This window comes from Ostrea edulis, chromosome 2, assembly GCF_947568905.1.
Source record: "Ostrea edulis chromosome 2, xbOstEdul1.1, whole genome shotgun sequence".
NCBI lineage: Eukaryota > Metazoa > Mollusca > Bivalvia > Ostreida > Ostreidae > Ostrea > Ostrea edulis.
The window spans coordinates 41,744,960-41,768,301 of record NC_079165.1 but is presented as its reverse complement, the minus strand read 5'-3'; the positions used below and the strand labels follow the sequence as shown (position 1 = coordinate 41,768,301).

Genomic DNA, 23,342 nt, shown 5'->3' with positions numbered 1-23,342 from the left:
TGAAACTGAAGAGATACAGCGGGAAAGAAAGATTGAAACGAAACCTATGTTAACTAGGGTGAAGTTTACGACCAATAGTAAGAAGTATTAACAGATTTATTTCATAATATATGAAATAGCAAAAGCTAACACGGAATTCTATACAAGAATTTAGTTTTAAAATGAACTGCCAGAAGTTCTCCCTATTTAGGATTGGAGTGCTGCGGTTACTAAGTTTCCTGTTAGTTAAAAAATAATAAATCAAACACACGGTGTTTAACTTGTTGACTAAATAAGATCATGAATTATTATTTATTGTTTTATACAAACCATACTCTCTGTTGTAAGTACACACATACACGGCATTATGTGTAAATACATGTACATGTGCGTCAATGACGTTTTGCCACGGGGGGGGGGGGGGTCTAAACCACGTGTTCCTTTTATTCTTTACCCACTTGCCATAGGATACAACATGTTGCATGTCTTTACACTTCAAACGGGCCGTTTCTTCTCCTGTTTCGTTTCACTAGTTTTGCTGTAGACAAAAATTTCTAAATATTAACAAAAAACAGATTTCGAAAACAAATGATAATTAACCAAGAGTGAATTTAAAGCTGTATGAAGTGTAATGTATCCCAAAATCTAGAATGAATAATAATATTTACGTCCACCGAATTAAATCGATTGCTTCGGATTCCCTCTGAGGACCTCTCGCGGATCTTAGCCTGTGGTTCAAATGCTTCACTCATATAATCAGTGTTTGGTTTGTATTCATATTTAAAATATTTCTAAGTCTTCATGGATTGTTATATAGTCTAACATTTACCATATTGTACCCTGATGTTCAATAAGTTAACTGTGGTCGTCCAATAAAGTTTGACTTGTTAACTTATTGATAGTTACAGATACCTCAATGTAATACATGGATGAATAGAACAAGTCCAATGATAAATATTTCAATAAACTTGCTCATACACAATGAAAGTTCTATCATCTCTGAGATATTTTACGAAACACTAGCATCTTGATTTCCAACCATTCAATAAAAGAATACATAGATATAGATGTAATACACTTAGTCCAAATAGATCTTGCAAATGAACATTTCACCATTATGAAAGTTATCACTGAAACTGGTAGCAGAACATTGACCATTACTTAAACAATGAATAATAGAAAAAGAAGTGTCCAAATTTCATTATTTTATATACATACCGTGTTTGTTCTACACTACAAAATATTTACAATTTTGAATTTATCATAAAAGTTTTTTCTTTAAAAATGCAGCGTATCTAGTAATATAATAAAACAATGTATGAAAACATTTTATTAGGGGTTCCATGTTTGTATTACTCTAAAATTTGTGTTCTTTATAGGATTTATGAGGTCCATCACTGTTCGTTATCTACACCTTTTCATCCAAACTTAAATATCATGGGTCATCTATGAGATAAAAATTAAGAGGTTTCTGTATATTTCACTCTCACTAAATGTCGCGCTAGCACGGGGTAATGTTTTACAATGGGATTAAATACTTGTAAGTTTTTCAAACGTTCACTCCCTGCAATATATCACGCAAAAATATAATTATAAGTATATAGGCATAAACATAGGTCAAAATTGTATTTTATCTCATACATGTGGTGTATATTGCAAGTGAGATAAAGCATTCGCTTTATCACACGCCCGTTTGATAAAGCACTTCCGGTCCGAACTACTTTTGACACTGTCCCCGCTTGGATGACATATTTTCTGTGTTTATGCATATCGACGCATGAAATGAAGCGTATAACTTGTTATTCTGTATTTATTTAGAATTTCTTTTATAGCAAAATTAAATGATGTTGCCCCCTCTGACAAATAATGCAAGTTACCGGCCATAAAAATGTCAACTCGATTAATAACTACTCAAAATTGCGACCAGAAAACAAAAAGATGTCCACACTATTATCATTGACAAGGAATCAACCGTCTACTGGACAAGCCTAATCGAAAGTACCTCGACATTCTGTCGTACCAAGTATTCACAAACACAGTCTCTTTTCCCTGGAGCCATATTGAATGTGATAAATCTCAACAGCTTTACTTACTAGGCTTAAAATACCTCAGGATTTCCTCTCGCCCTCAGATCCGAAGAAACCACGTGAATAAAATCCAAATGCACAAACACTTCTACTTTTCATTGTAAACTGTTGAACATTCTAATAACGCTGCATTAAAATATTACTTTCCTTGATCGCTGTTAGCCTACACATGTTTATTTAAAAAAGACGCCGACATCAAACTTTTATCAGAAGGTCAGGCCTAAATAAAAAATAAATACTCGGTCAATAGTTGTTGTTTTGTTGGAATGGCAAAACCATTATTAATTATAAACTATAATCCCTTCTTAATCAATTTTCATTCATGATTTCTTTTATAAAAGTGCCCTTTTGTACTGTATTGGATGGATTATATGCGCACTATTTTTTCCCGCGTAAGGAAGAATGACGTCTGAGCCACGGATTCAAAACAAATTCAATCAGCTGTTTTTACCATACTGGGGATCATCACAAAATTAAGCGAAAAGAAGACGTATGAGATAAATAGAACATCTATAATTGCGTGTTTTGATATTTTGGTTTATCCAACTCGTTGATATGGTGTACTTATTCGCTCGGCAAACCTCGCGAATAAATACACCATATCAACTCGTTGGATAAACCAAATATCAAAACACGTAATATAGATATCCTCTATATATACATAGATGAATAACTTGGTCCATGTGAATAGAAATGACCAAGTAGAACTTGCGTTTTAGCATTATCAAAGTTTCGTACGTTAAATATTTTGTAACATAATTTATCTATGCATTTGAAGCATACGAAGAAATTATAATAAGCATTCTAAATTTACCACAATTGCAGAGAGGATTATTTATCAGAGTTCCAAATTTCAAACACAATTATGAAGTGAGGTGTGTATGATATACATGTATTCAGGTTTCTATTTACAAAAAAAAAAAAAAAAAAAAAAAAAAAAAAATAAGGAAGCAGAGTGTCGCTAGTTTTGTCATTGCTAATTTTTAAAAGCAGACTAAGATCCAGTTTGCCTTGCATTACTGGGCAATGGATTTCACTGGTGTACTTATTAGAGTTTTACTCACTTTTTACATCAGGAATGAAGTATGATTTCTATATGTGCATGTTCATTTTGAGTTAGAGAGATAGATATAGATGGAGTCTGATACCAGGCAATGTTCCTTGCGGATAATTAGACTCCAAATACAAAGGCATGTCTTCTTACTTTTTTTTGTTTTGTTCAGTGGTTCCCAACATGTCTCAGATAAAGGAATGCTTTGAGTTCTCTTCGAGCACTCGCACGAAACAACAGATGCATATTTTAGGAAAGGTCTGATAAACGCTGTGTATCGTAACTGTATTTATAAAATACGTACAACTATCCCTTTTATCCTTGTATTTTCTTTTCGAATTTGGGTAGGCACATGATAAAAGGCACAGATAACGATAACTAACGGAATGCACATTTGGGTGTTTCTTAGAACTCTTTTATTAAATGTTTAGCTCTCGTGGTTATATTGTAGCTATTCATAGATATTTTATCGTGCACGTTTTATTCTGTTGATTTACAATTTCATAGAAGACCTAGAACGTTATGGTGCTGCAATGTAATATTCAAAATATTTTGAAAATTAATATCAACGGAAACCTAACAACTCAATTTTAGCTTATGCAAGAGATAACGAACAGTGATCAATCTCATAACTCCTATAAGCAATACAAAATAGATAGTTGGGCAAACACGGACCATATCTGAATAGGGCCTGTGATAGTAGAACAGACAAACACTTATAATGTTATAATGTTTGCTACATATACTCATATTTGGAGATCATAAACTGCTGGTAGAATGAATGGTCCTAACATTCGATCAAAATAAAAAAAACAAAAAACTGTGGTGTGGTCTTCAAGATACAATTTAAAAGGAACAATATTTTAAAATGTGCGATGAATGATGGGACATGTACATGTACTGTTCAGTGGTAAATAAAGTTTTGGAGAGTATTTCTTTCCCTGTCAATGTGCTGCATAAAAGATATTTTCGAGAAAACAGTCCCTGATCATAAACTGCTGGTAAAATGAATGATCCTAAAATCGATCAAAATAAAAAATTAAATTAAATTACTGAAAGTACTGAAACGAGGTGAAGAACGATGCAAAATATCACAAAGATACTTATGCTATATATACTGTATATCTATTCTGATCTGATGGCTGCAACGGTTCGAAACGGGAACACAGAATTTCCGATTCTGGCGGAACTCCATTGGCTTTCCACGTATTGTACATCGCACGTCTTTGAATACAAGCCAAGTCGACCATTACGGTCTGAATCGAAGTTACGACTTGTGGTGCCAAAATCAGAACAAATAGATATGGACAGCGCCAGCTCAGTTGGGATGTAGCACATCTCTGGAATGACCTTCCAGATGACATCAAGATGTCAACATTTCTTGAAGACTTATTTTTATCAATTACCTTTTTTAGATTTTAACATGTTTAAACTGACTCTTTTAATTATCACCCCCTTTAAATTATCGATCTTAATCATAGGGTTGTTTTTTGATAATTTGACAGATATGAGATTTTATGTCACGTGTTATATTATTGTATTCCTCTTCTTATCCTTGTAAATTACTTTAGAGTAATTTGCTTTATATAAGGCCCTATATTAATTTTATTATTATTTATTCATCATTAATCTAATTTTGCAAATCATTTTCATTGTTTCATCCCTTGAATTGTTCAACCCTTGCAAATCACATTAATGCTTCATCTCTTGAATTATTCACGTCTTGTAAATGCGGTGATATTTCATCTATTGAATTCACTCATATTTGAATGATAATCGATACCTGTACGTACCGCTCAAATATGAATTCTTGTAAAACATTATTCTGGGCATTCTTTGATATTTGTTATTTCATTTATCCTGAAGAACGATACAAGTATGCACCATGCACAAGCTGAACAATTATTTTTCTCTACAACATTTGTTCTACTACCTAACTACATCTGTACATGTTCAATAACATAAATTGTTTGTTTTTAATTCAACAGCTAAGAAAGTTCAAATGTTAAACAAAAAAGTTGAAATTTAATTTCTTTTTTACAAAATATTCATAAAAGACCAATATTTTTTCCAAGTGACGCGCTTTCATTATTCTTTTTAAAACTGTGTTCCGTAATAGCAAGTTTGGCACAACAATCAATTCGCAATAAAGTAAGTTTTGAAGAGAATTACTGCAGTAACCCTGTTTTCTAGTGTGACCTGGTTACAAAATGCCCTTGTGGCTAGTAACCCTGACTCTAAAGAAAAGGTGTATCTGTACTACAGTAGCCTTACATTTTAGAGTATCCTGGTTACAAAATTGATACTCGGGGAAACTGTTCTGATTTCTTACCATTTCTTACCATTTATGGATGTCGACACAAACAAATACACGTGTAGTTACTAGCTATCGAATGAATACCTACATTGCTTATAAATGTTAACGGTTTTCATTTATGTTTAGAATAACTCATGATACAATGAATATAAACTGAGGGTTTTCCCTTCGTTAGAAAACATCTATTTTGGGGAGAAATTATTACATTTCTTCATGAACTCTATTTTCAGAGCTCATAGATAAAAGTAAACAAATCAGAAATCAGTAATTTTCTACCATATTTTTAAACTCAACAGGGGCAAATCCTATATCAGATCTCAGTATAATGAAGTTGTCTATCATTATCTATTGGAAGATGAGCTGAGAGAGTCGTAATATTGAAGAAAATTGTTAAAATGAAAATCGTAGTCAATCGGCTGGTCGGCCATTTTAATTGGACGATGACTAGAGTAGGCTGACTATATCACCGGTATTTTGTTTTTGGTGTTGTGGACTTGGAGGATATCTTAGGGAACCTGTATTCCATTATTTAAATAAACAGTAATTGAATCATTATGTTAAAGTTAAGAAGGTGTTCATGTCAATAGCAATTTACAGAACATTGAAGCGATTTTCTTTCAAAAAAGTAACGAAGTTGTGATAATTATATAGCTGAATAGAAAATACACCATCCTACCATACGAGATTAGCATCTAAGGATCGTATCAAATGGAATTGAAATTCCTTCAAAACTTCAGAAGAAGAGAAATGTGATTAACTTACTTTATATAAAATCACTAATACCAAATGCAATACAGCTGCAGATGTTGTAAAAAAACCCAAAAAAAAAAAACAACAAAAAAAACAAACAAAAAACAAAAAAACACACACAACTCAATAATTGCCACATTGCGTGTGTATTGTATGTTTCAATGCGTGTTAATAGAAACCGAATGCGGAAGAATATGGTTACATTATCAAAGTATCCATAATTAAAATCAAAGTACCGAAAGTCGGGTTTTGATGACTACATACTACATTACACAGTCGAGGTGAATAATGTTAAAATTTACCTCCTCTTCATTGTTTCGGTTTCTTAATTCAGTAAAACGCATTTTGAAGTAAACACCAGCAAATATTTCAAATACAATGTCGTATTGAGATTCAGATTCACATCTTTAAAATTTACATGTTTAAAAAAAAATTATGTTACAAAGGTGGCTTTTTATGATGAATTAGTACATGATGGAGTGAAACAAAGAAAGAAAATTGCGATTTTTGAAATTTGTTTGCGTGATTTTAATTAAATTTACACTACAGTAAATCCCAGAGTAATTACAAACATATCCATTTTAATCCAATACAATATGCAGCAGTTTTACATTGTAAAACAATGAACAGGAACCCAAATTTGAACAGAGCAACAGTATCCATAAAAAATTCCGAGTCTTTGGGTCTGGTTTGCGTATGAAAATCTCAAGTCTTCATATGCGAGATACTTGCTTATTTCTCAACGGTGTAGAAACGCTTTAATTGACACGGAGAGCTTTCAGTTTGAAATTAACTGTCAAGTTGGGTCAAATATTGATACTGCATAGTTAAACTTTCATTGTACTTAGTATAATATACATGTGCTTTTAAGATTGGAAAGACAAAAATGAAAAACAATTTATCAACTAGTTCTAATTGTAACGGGGACCGTTACAGATGTTCCCCAAACCTCCCCCAATTAAAAAGTGATGTCCTTGTGAATCTATAGCAAAAAATCATTTTATTTTAGCCTTTAATTACATGTAGTACGTTCAATATGGTCATTTCAGTACCAAGAAATGAAAGAAAGCGTTGCACGTGCATACACGCGCACGCGTGTATGATTCCGAATTTTTGTTGATGTCGTTCAACAGGCATTTGTATCATATACCCACAGTATGAATTTCATAACGTTTCCACCAAATATAAGGAAGTTATAGCGATTTTAGAATCGTCCAATCAGAAATCAGCACACGTGCATGCACGTGCTGAGCAGTAATTCTAATCACAGCAATTTGTAAGGAGTACCAAGATACATCTAAACCCCTAATATGAATAGAATTTCATGAAAAACTAAAACGTTATCGTCCTTTAAAAATTTAACATTTAAAAAACGTTGCACGCGCATGCGCGTGTGCGTTGGCATTTTTTGTTACACCAACATATAGATACACATATTCTCTACATATGCTGTGAATATAATCGCATTCGCTTCATAAATAAGATAGTTACAAACGTTTTAGCATTATCCAATCAAAATGAAGCGCACGTGCATGCGCGTGCAAATTGGTAATTTTGACCATGTAAATCAGTTAAGGGTCTCAATATCTACCTATGATATGAATTTCAAGCCATTTCAATGAACAACAAAAAAGTTAGACTGATTCCAAAGTTAGCGTACAAATTTTGTAATGCGCGTGAACGCGCATGCGTGCGCGTGCTGGCAAAATAACTATTATTTTTCATATGTACAAATGATATACTATCATCCTATTTAGGTTTTATATCGCTTCCTTCAATATTCTGATTTTCCATTTTTTGTACCAAAATTGCAATGCACGTGCGCGCGCGTGTATGCACGTGCAAACAAAATGACTATCACTATGCACATCTACAAACGCTATACTATCATCCTGGAAAGTTTCATATCGATCCCTTTTGTAGTTTCTGAGAACACTACCGGACAAAAAAGTACCGGAGAAAAAGAATAATAATAATAATAATAACTAGACACGATCTCGTTGCGAGCAACGAGTAGGTCTTCCGTCCGATTTGTTGATGCACTCGGAGTTAAAAAAAAAAAAAAAAAAAGACAAATGAGTCCCAATTTAGTTTCCGACTTTAAGACACTTTAGATATAATCAATTTTTCATATCATAAGCTTTTGAAGCAAAGTTGCGGTGAAATTCGTTTGAAATTCGACTCTCCAGGCGAGCCATAAGGCCCGCGGGCCTATTTCTTGATGTCATTTGTTAGCCCTCTATAGACTCAACAACTTTAGTTCTATATGTCTTTACAAAATATTTACCTGTAAAAAGTTATTGAGATCGACCGATATCGACAAAAAATCGACTCTACAGGCGAGCCATTAGGACCATAGGCCTATTTCTTGATATCAATCGATAGATCTCGATAAACTGAACAACTTTTGTTCAATATGTCCTTACAAAATATTTACCAGTTACAAGTTTTTGAAATCGACTGATATCGACAAAAATCGACTCTACAGGCGAGCCATGAGGCCCACAGACCCATTTTTTGATATTGATCGATAGGTTATGACACATTGAACAACTTTTGTTCAATAATGCTTTTCAAAAAATATGTCGTTTTAAAGATATGAGGCGTCAAATATTTACGATTTTGGCCCTTAAAATCTCTAATTACGTAACATATGACCTACTTTTTGATTTGATAAGATCAAGCTCGTTGAGATGAACATTTCCGCTTCTACAACTTATTATAAAATATTAATAGTTTCTGAGATATTCTCAAAAACATTTGGACCCTTCTGAACCCCTAATTTAAAGGGCCAGCCCGTTTTGCTTGATATCGTAAGAAAGGCCTTGTCATTTTAAACATTTTTTGCTCAACAAGTATTTAGAAATTCTTTACCGTTCTCGAGTTATCTCTACAAGAAATATTTAGGGGCCAAACTGTAGCTCCCTAACGGGGCCACATAGGGAAAAAACGAAATGTACATATTGTTTAGATTATCATTCTGAACAACTTTAGTTCAATAATGCTTTTCAAAATATTGGTCGTTTTCAAGATATGAGGCGTCAATTATTTATGATTTTGGCCCTTAAAATCCCTTATTACGTAACATATGACCTACTTTTTGATTTGATAAGAACAAGCTCGTTTAGATGAACATTTCCGCTTCAATGACTTATTACAAAATATTAATAGTTTCTGAGATATTCTCATAAACCTTTGGACCCTTCTGGGCCCCTAATTTAAAGGGTCAGCCCCTTTTGCTTGTTATCGTAAGAAAGGTCATGACATTTCAAACATTTTTTGTTCAACAAGTATTTAGAAATTCTTTACCGTTCTCGAGTTATTTCTAGAAGTAATTTTTAGGGGCCAAACTGTAGCTCCCTAACGGGGCCACATAGGGTAAAAACGAAATATGCATATTGTTCAGATCATCATTCTGAACAACTTTTGTTCTTTATTGCTTTTCAAAATATTTGTCGTTTTCGAGATACAAGGGGTAAATTTTTTATGGGTTTGGCCATTAAAATCCCTTATTACGTAACATATGACCTAAATTTTTATATGAATAGATTTGGATTGTTGAGATGAACATTTTTTGTTCTTTGACTTATACCAAAATATTAACGATTTTTGAGGTATTTGATCTAAATTTTGAGCCCTTCTAGATCCCTAATTTAAGGGGCTAGCCCCTAAATCTTGATATTTTCGAAAAGATCTCGTAAATGTGCACAACTTTTGTTCTACATGTCTTAACAAAATATTTGCAAGAAAAAAGATATTGGAGATCAAAGGTCAAAAATCGCCGAAATCGGCGAAAAATTTTGGCATCCATTTTTTCAGGTCCAGGCGAGCGTTTAGGCAAATCGCCTCCGGTAAAATCGAATCCCCCACAAATCTTCTAAAATGTTTACTCTATCTTGTGTAGAAATTTCAAGACTCTAGCTTCAAAAGTAACGGAGGAGATGTGTGGACAACAAGGCCCTTCAAAAAGTCACTAAAAGAGAGATAACTCCTGACCGGAAGTGACGTCAAGCACGAAATTTTGCAAGCAAAGTCTCGTTACCAAAAGACATCTTTCCTGAAAATTTCGTGAAAATCGATCGAGAAATGGCTGAGAAAAACGCGTGTACTACCAAGGAAAATAATAATAATAATAATGAAGAAGAAGAACGCGAACAATAATAGTAAGGTCTTCCGCAGGAGACGGAAGACCTTAATAATGAAGAAGAAGAACGCGAACAATAATAGTAAGGTCTTCCGCAGGAGACGGAAGACCTTAATAATAAGAAACAGAGTAAAAACAATATGTTCCCAAACTTTGTTTGGGGAACATAAAAATATAATAACTAGTTACATTTATCAAGAACATGTCTTTCAACAACACCTGCATATTTCAAATCGTCTTTTTATGGTAATCCACGTATTCAATATATATATATATATATATATATATATATATATATATATATATATATATACATATATATATATATATGTTGTAGTTTAAATCTGTTTTGTCAAGAATGTTTGAATTTAGAACATTTTTCAAAGAGAAATACCGCAACAGTAAATATGCTCAAACACTAATTTAAATACGTCGATGTTTGTGTTAACCATTACAAAGGACATCCAGCTGTCATTAGTATGAAATTGTAACAATAAAAATCCTATATTTTTATAACTACTACTTTATCTATATACGGCATAAAATTCAAAATTTTGCAAATTAGCAAACAAATGCTGATGAGATTCAAACGAAAATGTATAAAGCTGGTAGACGTTTATTACAAAGTCACCACAATTTTCCTCAATATAGGTTTGTTACGTCATGCAAAACTACATTGCAATTTAATTTCTCCTTTCAGAAACTGACATAAATACAAAAAAGGTAAGTAATTACTTTGTATTGACATTGCTATCAAAAATAAGTAAAGCTGAACACAAAACTAAACCGCGCTACACCATTTAAATATCGTCTTTCGATACTACGTAATGTATAGAAAACGGCGCAATCTGTCAATGTTTATTATACAAGGATTTCAGGGTTCGGCAATCAAATCCAATGCAGTGATTAAAAAATACAAATATTGTGTCCATGTGGTGTACAATAAAACAATTTAATAATTTCATTTTCAACAAATACATAATTTATAAACAAAAATGTGATATTGTGTCCATGCAAACCAAGTTTTCCCAGGTTTGACAATGAAATATATGGTAATAATTGAAGTGTCGAAGTGATAAACAAACAAACAATATCTAACTGTTTTGATTTTAAACAACTACATAATGTAAATGTAAGATGACAAGTTATGCCTATTGGAATTTTTTCCCCAAAGTTTGAGCATCAAGATTATTAATACTAATTGATATCAAATTATCCAAGTGCACACTCAAGTGCAATTCTTCTTCTTCAAATCATTCTATAGATTAAGTTCTTAAAAATGTATCTGCTCACACAAGAATTCAGATTACATCATTTTCCTAGTATTGTAGACTTGTTTTGTTTACAAAGTTGTTCTTAAAAGAGGTATAGCCAATCCTTATGGAAATTCTAACTTTACAACTGCATAGAATTTGAAAAGATTGACACTTTCCAGCAAAACATGATTAATCAGCACCATTAAAAACTTCATTAAGATATAAATAAAATTTTCTAGATGTTGGCAAGACGTTGTTATATGGCCTGGTTATGATAATGTTAAAATAAAACATGCCCGAGTGTTACAAAAATAATTCTAAAACTTCAGTGATAATAATTCACCGCTCTTAAGGTGGCTCACTACACGCTGAAATAGTTTCTCAAATCAGTACGAATTGATTTAGTCATCAAAGATATGATGATATATGCTAAGTGTATATGCCAAAAAGGCAGAAAATATGCAAATATGGTTAAAACATGATTTAAAAAAAATCTTTTGAACACATACGAACAAAAGACTTCGGCGGATTCGAACTCGAGATTTGCGGTTCACCAGCCCAATGCTTTAACCACTGAGCTACGATGATAGAGAAACGCATCGATCGATACAAATAATTTCACAAAACATTTAAATCGCCATTTTGTGACGTAATGCCATAAAGACTATAGGCTTTAGTGTAATAAACTACCACAAATTCGATCGTCATTTTACACAATATACATTTTGTGCAAACGAGCTGATTTTCCCGAATTTGTTCCGGACACTCTCAACATAACACATTTCAATACAAAAAAAGGAGTTTTAAATAGTCGGTAAATATACTCTATTCAAATATTCAAGTTAAACTATACAGAATATATCATGATAGTGGTGAAGTTTGGTTCGTCTCATATTTAACGCAGGCAAGTGGATTTCCGACCTGTGATAAAAACGTCTGAATGGAAACACCGGTTATAATGTACACGGTGTATCGTGATAATTTTGGGTTAGTAAGTCTTATATACACCTTGAATGTGCATACGTCATATGACTAAGTATGCAAGGTGAAGATAACGAACAGTGATCAATCTCATAACTCCTATAAGCAATTTAAAATAGATAGTTGGGCAAACACGGACCCCTGGACACACCAGAGGTGGGATCAGGTGCCTACGAGGAGTAAGCATCCCCTGTTGACCGATCACACCCACCGTAAGCCCTATATCCTGATCAGGTAAACGGAGTTATCCGCAGTCAGAATCAATGTGCCAAGAACGGTTTAACAATCAGTTCGAAACACGTCAGACAGCATTTGACCCAATGCGAGGTTGTACTGACGAAGTAGACCGTTATAACGACCATAGAATTTGCGAAATGCTGACTTCAATCGAGACTGTTGAAATCCCTGTACCATCAACTTGTTTGTTAGTAGCTTACCTCGACTTAAAAACTGACTATACGCAAAATAAGCTCTTGCATATCGAATCAGTTGAGATATATAAACACCATATGCAGGTGATACTGGAATATTGCTACATAAATATGGGAAGTTGACGATGGAGAAGTATGTTTGAAAAAATTCCTTATCATGATTATTTCATTCTTAGAAATGTATCATATCTGTACAAATATTTCAAAGAATGATAAATTATACTATTGTAATATTGATTGATTTTATGAACCGATATTTTTAATTCAATATATTCGGATGATAATACCAGAATCTTATTATACTGATTCTATTTCAACTTAACAGGTATGAACTTGAACCTATCATGGTACAAAACTTCATGAAGATCAAGTAAGACCTTTGAATATATGACTAAGACTGTCCGGTGCCTTCACAAATTTTGCGTGTGAATTGTGTTGCATAGGAAGTGAATATCTGGTTGCAAATGAAACACATCAAAATGAAATAAGATATAATCGAACATTTTTGTCTCACAACTCTCATTTGTGTAACATCCACGATGATGAAGACACGGCTTTTTTTCCTGTTTGTTATTTTTGTGATTGGAAATTCTGCTAAAATTTACAGAAGAACACGTAAGTGTCAATAAGAAAAATAGTATTTTGTATATCACTATTTTTACGATACAAGCTAAAATAAAATATTTCTTTGTAATTACTATTTGTCGTTTAGTCTTGTTTTCCAAAAATTCGAAATCTACTAGAAATGGTTGTAAACAATCACATTCCCATAAAAGTTGTTTCATTGTTTCCCCCTCGTAGTGAAAAAAATGCAATATTTTAGCCTATTCCTTTTTATTTTGAATAAGAATAAATGTAGCTAAAAAAATGTTTAAAATTCTGTACTGAAATTTCATAGAATTTTTTTAATTTGTAACATATCAAACCTGTGTGAGCTTTTTGATGTTTTTATTTCAGGGCTTAATGTTTTTATAAAGAAGTTTTTAAATAATCAAAAACATCTTTGTGCTTTGCATTAAAATACACACTGAGATATGAAAAAAAAACAATACCCACCAAAACTTTGGAAACATCATGGTTATTAAAAAGCATGCAGATAAAATATATATATACAACAACTACTACTACTACTATTATTATTATTATTACTATTATTACTATTATCATTACTACTACTATGATGATAATGATACTAATGATAATGATAATTTATTTCAAGGTGACCTTATTAGTGCACAAACTATTCTTCCCCGGGGCCGTCCACCTAATACATACAATTATCTACAAGAATAATCATTTAAGACAAAGTCTCCAAAACTTGAATACAAGGTTATGTAAGTCCATAGCCCTTCTGGGTATTATGTCATCAACTAAAAGTACATATTTGTATTGGTCTAGGAATTTTGAACTCTGGTATATCTAATGTTTTGTGTCATCTTTCAGCATTTCTATCAGCGTTCTTTCCCCAGGACTGTCAGGATATTTTATGGTCAGAAACAACAGAGAATGGTGTATACACTATCTACCCGAGAGGCACTGGAGGGTTCAGAGTGTACTGTGATATGAAGACAGCTGGGGGCGGCTGGACGGTTGTTTGAATATTTCTTTTATCAGTTTTTTTCTTAATCTGAATCCTGTACGGAAGCCACATATGACTATTGCGAAAGAAATTTAACAAGAGTTTCATGCAAAATGTTGTCAATTGAAATAATGTCCATATCTCTAAAATTAGGTATTTTCCTATCAAATTCATAGTATAAAATGTTACATCTGGAAAACGTCCCGGGTAAAATTGAATCTTGAAAACACCATCTTGGGAGTGCCTCTAATTCTTCTCTTAACAAGATTTTATTTAAAAGATTTTTAGCTTTTCAAACTTTTATACAGAGGGATATTGGTAAAAATCTTTGATATTTTTTTTAAAAAGGCTTAAGTAAGTTTGTATATCTGAAGACAAAGCTTTAGAATCCGTATGTAATATAGATTCGAGTTGGTTACATGTAATCCTGTTGTCAGAATATGTGTTAACAATCTTCTTGGACAGGGATATAAAAGGAAGACTAAGTTTGACAAAACAAGTTGCAAGTGGGCTATAGATTCAAGCCATAGCGACTGAAGATTTGAGCCAAAATAAATAATGCACATACCTTTAACATACTCTGAAATTAATTAAGTGAATATCTAAGTATGTTCTCTGAAACAATTTATCACAGTAACGTTATCACTGTGAGATTTGACATGAGATGGTGAAGACAATGAACAGTGATCCATCTCATAACTCCCACAAGGAATAGAGAATTAAGAGCCGGGCAAACACAAACCCTCGATATACGAGAGGTGAGATCAAGTCCCTACGAGGAGTAAGCATCACCCGCCGACAGATCACATCCGCCTTTAGCCCTATATCTCGATTTGGTAAACGGATTAACTCATAGTCAAAATCGGTGTATAAAGAACGGTCTAACAATAGGTATGAAACACGTCAGACAGCATGTGACCCAATGCCAGGCTGTATTGGCAAACTAGATCGTTTATAACGACCATAGAATTTGCGAAATGCTGATTTTAAACGAGGCCGTTGAAAATCCTGCAACATCAACTTGTTTGTCAGTGGCCTGCCTCGATTAAAAAAATGATGATATGAAAAACAAGCTCTTGCATATCGAATCACTTAAGAGACATAAACACCATATGCAGGTGATAATGGAATATTGCTACATAAATATGGGAAATTGATATAGAAGATGAAATAATGCCGTTTGTCATAAAGTTGAGTTGTTAGTTTGCCGTTATCTTCTATGTTAATATTTCAAACTATTTCTTCAGTGTTAGGCACAAACATTTATACTTTATTTGGTAATTTAGAATTTTATGCAATTCTTAATTTTTGTCGCGTTATTTGATATAGTTTACATCGATCGACGAAATGCTTAATAAATAAACTTAGTCTCCTTGTGGAATGTTACAAAGATATTTTGATAACAACGCCCTTTGTCGAAAAAATATATTGTTTTTTTAACAAAATAACGTACAGTAAAATTATGATGCCAAGGTATTAGAGACGGTTTTCTGAATAAAAATGTGACGTCCATTGCAAAAACATAATAAGTAAAGAAAAATAGTGGTCATTATAACTTACAAAAATACTACCAAAATTAAAAATATTCCATTCACCAAATACCTGATATTAGATATTTTCGGATATGACCTTAAAAACAGAGGTCACGGCAGGCCCAAGCACGATAAAGATTCCGACGGCGTTGAACGCTATGTGTAGGTCATAATGTGTGGTACTTCACCCAAAATCTGGTGACGTATCTTAATGGGTGAAAAATTCTTGCATGAGAGATAAACAATATTCACCATTTGTATCAGCAAGATTTCACATATCGTCGTTATTTATTTCCTAGAAAAAATTCAAATTGTTATAGGTGTATCTTCTTGGCACACTGATGTTTACTACGGATAACTCTGTTTACCTTTTTTTTTTCTCATGCTTTATTTTTAGACATTTACAATTACATCTATATAGATGATCTCACACACAAAATCACACACATGCATACAATATCTTCCATACAAAAACTTTCTACATGAACTAGTATTTGACAGCTAGGCATAATTTAAAGGTATTGAAAATATACATATCAACAAAATGATACTAAAAGTAATGATAACAAATATAACCTATAAAGCTTTGGTTTTTCATCACTTGTTATAAACAATATCATATATTGACCATTTAGTAAATATTTTGGATTTGCATCCAAACACATTTTCACAGTATTTTTCCATTTTTCTGTAGTACTTAAATAAATTCACTGCCTCAGAAAATTTTGGCCTGATTCCTTGTGATCTGGAATAATATATGAACTTTTTTGATACTAATAAAAGAAAATTTTCTAAACAGCTTCCTTCTGTATTACCAAGTAAGACTATTCTTCTTGAAATTTTATAACCATTTTCAATAGCGTCGAACCATTGCTCAAAATCATTCCAAAATAAGTTGACATATACACAATCATAGAATATGTGAACTATTGTTTCTGCTTCACAATTACAAAATGTACACAAATTATTGTCTGAAATTTTAATTTTGTAAAGAAAGGAGTTGGTAGCAATGTAATTCATTAGTATTCTGTATTGAAAGTAAATTATTTTTGTCTCTTTTGTACACAAAGATGCATTTACAAAATAAAATTTCCAGTCTTTTCCTGAAATGGGTTCATCTGATAAAGTTTCCCACTTATCCTGTTTAGAGATTGGGGCTATAAACTCCTTTCCTTTCAATATTTGATATAAAAATTTAACATTGCATGTTGACAAACTTTTTTGTACAATACATATTTCAATATGTTCATTATCTTCATGAATTCTACCTTCTTTCAATGTAATGATATCTCTTTTGACTTTTGATGGTATTTTTGATATTACATGAAAATAGTCTAAAAAGTTATTAGTACAAAGCACTCCTTTTATTTCATTAAAACATCTAATGTTTCCATGTTCAGACACCAAGTCCTCTAGGTTTTTAATACCATTATCAACCCATTTTGTATAGAATGCCCACTTTTGTACACAGCAAAAGTTTCTAATATCTAAGCACAAGTAGGTTGATACATGTTCAGGACTTTTCTTAACCTTTACTAATGCTTTAATAACATCTCTCCAAAATTCATTATCAATAGAAAACACAAACTCTTGGAGTTTGTTTACCTGATCAGGATATAGGGCTCACGGCGGGTCTGACCGGTCAACAGGGGATGCTTACACCTCCTAGGCACTTGATCCCACTTCTGGTGTGTCCAGGGGTCCGTGTTTGCCCAACTATCTATTTTGTATTGCATCACTGAAGAGACATTATTTGTCGAAATGCGCATCTGGTGCATCAAAATTGGTACCGTATACGTTTTACATTATGTCCCCTGGGTCGAGGCCTCTGTTGGTGGACTGTTAGTCCCCGAAGGTCTCTACAGCCCAGTAGCTTAGTACTTCGTTACTAGCTTGAAAATACGGATGTATATTGAATTGCTGTTATAAAATTTAGAAATTCATTTCAAAATTAAGGATTACCTCCCTCGTGCATAGCTCTTATCCTTGGACGAATTTGGCTCCACTTTTTTGGCACGCTGTTTTTGGCTATATTTAGCTCTAAAACTTCATAGTTATTTCGGATTTCAAACATATCGATTGAGCATCACTAAAGAGACATTATTTGTCGAAATGCGCATCTGGTGCATCAAAATTGGTACCGTATAAGTTTTACATTATAGGAGTTATGAGATTGATCACTGTTCGTTATCTTCACTTGCATAATCAACGTTGTAGAAATTGTGTAATGACTTCGGCTTTAATAAATTGTATAATGACTTCGGCTTTAATAAATTGTATAATGACTTCGCCTTTAATAAATTATATAATGACTTCGGCTTTAATAAATTGTATAATGACTTCGGCTTTAATAAATGGCTTTAATACCTCACTTTTCGTAGACTTGTACAAGGTCTTTAATCCAGTTGTAATGCGTCAGTTAAGTTTAAATCACAGCTATCGTCCAGCATAGATTTAAGACTTAATTAATGACAAGTTCACTGTTCGTTAAATATGTCTGTAGCTAAGCTTATTGTGTCCCGGGTGTCATTTCTGTGATATTTTTTTCTATTAATCTCGTTATAAACGTTACTTTCGGTGACACAAGTATCGTGTGTATCATCGATATGTTTCTAAAGTAAATCAGAAAAGGGGGTACTTCAAAATAAATTTGACAAGGCCTACATATCATTATTTTTACTAACGACTTTCTGCAGTTGTATCGTTTCTAAAATCTTATTTTCTGCTCATAGGTTTTCCAGAAACGCAAAGATGGACGGGTAAATTTCAACCGGAATTGGGTAGACTACAAGTATGGTTTTGGAAACATTGGTGGCGAATATTGGTTAGGTATGTATCAATGTAATCAACAACGGTGTGAAAATATACATGCATTTTATTTTTTTTAATTTTGATACACTGTGTGATAAACACCTTGGCGATTCTCTTAATAAATTTGGGCTGGAAGGAGTGTTAACTTGTACAAACCTCTTGCGTGAAAGGTGAAGATAACGAACAGTGATCAATCTAATAACTCCTATAAGCAATACAAAATAGAGAGTTGGACAAACACTGACCCCTGGATATACCAGAGGTGGCATCATATGTCTAGAAGGAGTAAGCATCTGCAGTCGACCGATCACACTCGCTGTGAGCCCCAAGTCTTGATCAGGTAAACTGAGTAGTCCGTAGTCAAAATCAGTGTGCGAAGAACGGTCTAACAATCGGTATGAAACACGTCATTTGAGATGTATTCTAACAAATATAAAACATCAATATTGATTGGTTAATAGTGATATCAATAACTTGTATAGGCCGCATATGTATAGGTTTTTAGTAGTTTGTATTGCATCATTTGTATGAGGTTATTAATAACTTGTACAGGTCACGTCTTTAGAGGTTATTAATAACTTGTATAGGCAACGTATATACCGGTAATGCATATTAATAGCTTGTATTGGATCATTTGTATTAGGTTATTAATGACCTCTGCAGACTGCATCTTTTATCAACCGTGTATGACTTTTTTGCAATCGAGGAAGCTAATTACAAATAAGTTTATATTACAGGGATTTCAACAGTCTCGTTTGAAGTCAGAATTTTGCAAATTCTATTATAATGATCTTATTTGAAAGTACAAGCCACAGTGTATTTAATTCCTTTTTCAAATACGTTACTTGTTAAAGAAAAAAATAACTCGCTTCGGTTTAAAACTGTATATCTCACTTGATATGCAATATTTGAAGAAAATATTAAACAGTGCTTCTGTAATGTCTCACATTTATCTGGTGTAAAACCTAAATATCAAGTCCGTGGTACTTCTAGGTAATCGACGAATTCATCAGCTGACGTCACAGGGCTGGTACATGTTACGGGTGGATATGTCAGACTTTACAGGAAAGACTAAATATGCAGAGTACCGGGTGTTTTCTGTGGGAAACCAGAGCAGTGGATTCAAAATCACGGTGGACGAGTATAGAGGAAATGCTGGTGAGAATTCTAGTCTGTTTCAAGATGGGACGATATGTCATCATCTTATCATTAACTTCAAGTTCAAATCCTTAAAAATGGCATCAAAATCCATGTTCAATAAAATTTTAGGAGTTAACTTGTGTCTTTGACAATAACCAAACTGTTTGGGGAAACTTTTGCTTAAAACTATAAAGACTAATTACAATATATAGATGTGTATTCGATACATTGTATGTAGATTTAAAACAATCAAATCCACTTATTCATACAAACAATACGCATGCATATATACATCCATACTAGATACTTTCATGCATAAATAATCCTGTGCGGATCCGCATTAGAATAGGTCCTCAGTACCCCTTGTTTGACGTAAGAGGCGAATAAATGGGGTGGTCTTTCGGATGAGACCGCAAAAACTGAGGTCCCGTATCACAGCAAATGTGGTACGATAAAGATTCCCCCTGCCCAATGGCAATAAACACCGAGCATAGGCCTAAAATTTGCAGCCCTTCACCGGCAATGGTGACGTCTCCATATATGTGAAAGATTCTAGAGCGGGACATTAAACTGTATACAATCAATCAATCAATCAATCATACGTAAATATCTACATTCACTGAACCTTTTTTCTTATATTTCTTTTGAAATTGACATTGCTTTCATCATAGACAATCCCGTGGGGATCCGGGTTAGAATATGTCCTCAGTACCCCTTTGCTTGTCGTAAGAGGCGACTAAATGGGGCGGTCCTTCGGATGAGACCACAAAAACCGAGGTTCCGTGTCATAGCAGGCGTGGTACGGTAAAGATCCCTCCCTGCTCAATGGCCATAAGCGCCGAGCATAGGCCTAAATTTTGCAGCCCTTCACCGGCAGTGGTGACGTCTCCAAATGAGTGAAATATTCTCGAGAGGGACGGTAAACAATATTCAATCAATCATCATAGACAACGAATATATGTTTGTTGCTAACAAGTTTGGTCCTTTTTTTTTTAGTACGAATCGCCAGAGTAATCATTACTAAAGATGGAGCGTCGTCAAGGTCAAATGATGCATAGATTGTTCCGATTAAAATAAGAAAATATCAAGGATATATTTCAGCACTTAAATCTAGGTTATATAAAAAAAAAACACACATAAAAACGTAAATATAAACAATAAAATATCTTTCTTTGTTGTTTTATCTGGTGATGAAGGAAGCAATCATTGCCGGAAAGAATTAAATAACCTGTGTATTTTTCTGCAATACTTTCTACCTTCATCCATCACCCGATAAAACAACAAAGAAAGCATTTTATTGTTTAAATGTACATTCATATATATATATATAATATATATATATATATATATATATATATATATATAAGGTGAAGATAACGAACAGTGATCAATTTTATAACTCCTACAAGCAATACAAAATAAAATGAGACATAAAGATAGTTGTCAACAGTTGATGCTGCTGAGGAAAAATAAGTCGTGTAACGTCTACACGAAGAACATTATTAAAATATGAGGAAGTAAGTAGCGTATAATTGATGTGAAATTTTAATTGACAGGTCCGAAATCTTCCATACTAGTCTGAATTTCGCTGCCGTCATAGGCGAGAAACGACTCCGTGACCTGGACCGGTAAATGTCCTAGTAAAAATAAACAAGTGAAATCGAAAGAACGATGACGTATATCTTTGTTATTTTAAGAACCAGTGACTTGAAATTTGGCATGCAAGTAGTTAAACCATTAATCTATGCAAGGAAAACGACAAACTACGCATAGCTTACCTAGTTAAAGATTTTTTAGGCATTTGAAGCGAGTGGTTAGTTTTTTTATCTGTGTCAGAGTTAGACCCCTTTCTATATTTATGGTATCACAGAGTTCGGGCCCAAAACGGGCTTAGCCCCTGTGATTGGAACGATAGTAGATCGGACGCTTTCATTGTAAAGAAGAGTAACAAATCGTGTTTACTCTATTAACATTATAAAACACCGACAATTCATTGCTTTATGTACGACAGTCACCCGTGTGTGCGAGCTGGATGCCTTGTTTATTGAGTATTTCATGATACAGTACATTAAGAGAAAAACCCAATATATTTGCAAAATATGTTGCCCCTAATACGATATTAACCAAGTATCAAGGTCAGTCAAGAAGAAAATCCCAGATAAAATATCATAGAAGTTGTAGAAAACCTGTATCCGTTGGCAAGTGACCCTGGTATCAAAACATTGCGCCGAGCCCTGATCGTGCCATTGCTGCATTAAATCTAAGACGTATAGATAGTATATATATAGTATACTAACCCTAACCCTAACCAAGACGTATAGATAGTGATTGTTCCTTTGCCAAATGCACGTGAAGTGAGAATCACGGATGTTTCGAATATAAGCCTCTGGGTGTTAAGGATAAGCCTAAATGTGTGGTATTTCACCTACCACTTACGTGACGTCTTAATATGAGTGAAAAATTATCGAATGGAAGTAAAACAAACCATACACCGGTGTGGTTGCTCCTGATGTCTTAGTGGATGAAGGCCTTGACTTCTCCAGTATATCCCATGCCGATTACGTTCGTCCATTCTTTCTCCCCAAATTTGTGATTTTTAGTTCCAGGTATTGTGCTTTTTAGTCCCCTACCGGTGAAGTTGAGGGACTTCAATATTTCTGTTCCGGTTAGAATTCTGTTTTCCTCTAGTTTCTCGTTTGCTTCTTTCAGCTTTGTCATAACATTTACGCCATGCTGATGTTGCTCTTTGTTATCGCGCTGTTTGAATTTATACCCCTCCAAACTTCTCTGATCTGTAGACAAATGACTCTAAAATATTGGAAAATTTCCTTACTGGCCTCTTGATTTGTTTGATTTATCTGACTTTGAACGTCCTCAGTGTCCATGTCTCTAGATGTTGCACGCTTTAAACGGCGACAAGAAGTGATCAATCATACAAAACCAGTTCTTTACTACACATAATATTCTATTTCTATCGGTCAATTCCTGACCAATATATGCTATGTGAATAGGTATCAATTTTGTCGTTAATAAACACTTTGCAGTATTACTAAAGCAAAACTCGGGACAATACAATTTTTCCCACACGGACCTTTGATATCAAGGCCTGCAAGTCCAAATATGATGTCAACGTAATAGTGAATCTGAGAGAGAACATTGAAAATTCAGATTTTTGTAGAGTCAAATAAATGTAAAGAATGAAAATTTCAAATACGATTCAAATCCACTCTAAAACGCTTACACCTCTTGTCTGTACGCACCTATACGTATCATACTCACTAAGC

General features: G+C 33.5%; 1 protein-coding gene across 1 annotated transcript in view; it reads left to right on the top strand.

Moving 5' to 3' along the window:
• LOC125678074 (uncharacterized) overlaps positions 1–23,342 on the top strand; it is a 31,406-nt gene that overhangs the window by 7,647 nt on the left and 417 nt on the right. The window contains exons 6-9 of the mRNA XM_056153377.1: positions 13,486–13,611; positions 14,440–14,585; positions 18,840–18,936; positions 19,912–20,076. Coding sequence (XP_056009352.1) covers positions 13,486–13,611; positions 14,440–14,585; positions 18,840–18,936; positions 19,912–20,076 — 534 coding nt within the window. The remainder of the gene's footprint in view (positions 1–13,485; positions 13,612–14,439; positions 14,586–18,839; positions 18,937–19,911; positions 20,077–23,342) is intronic.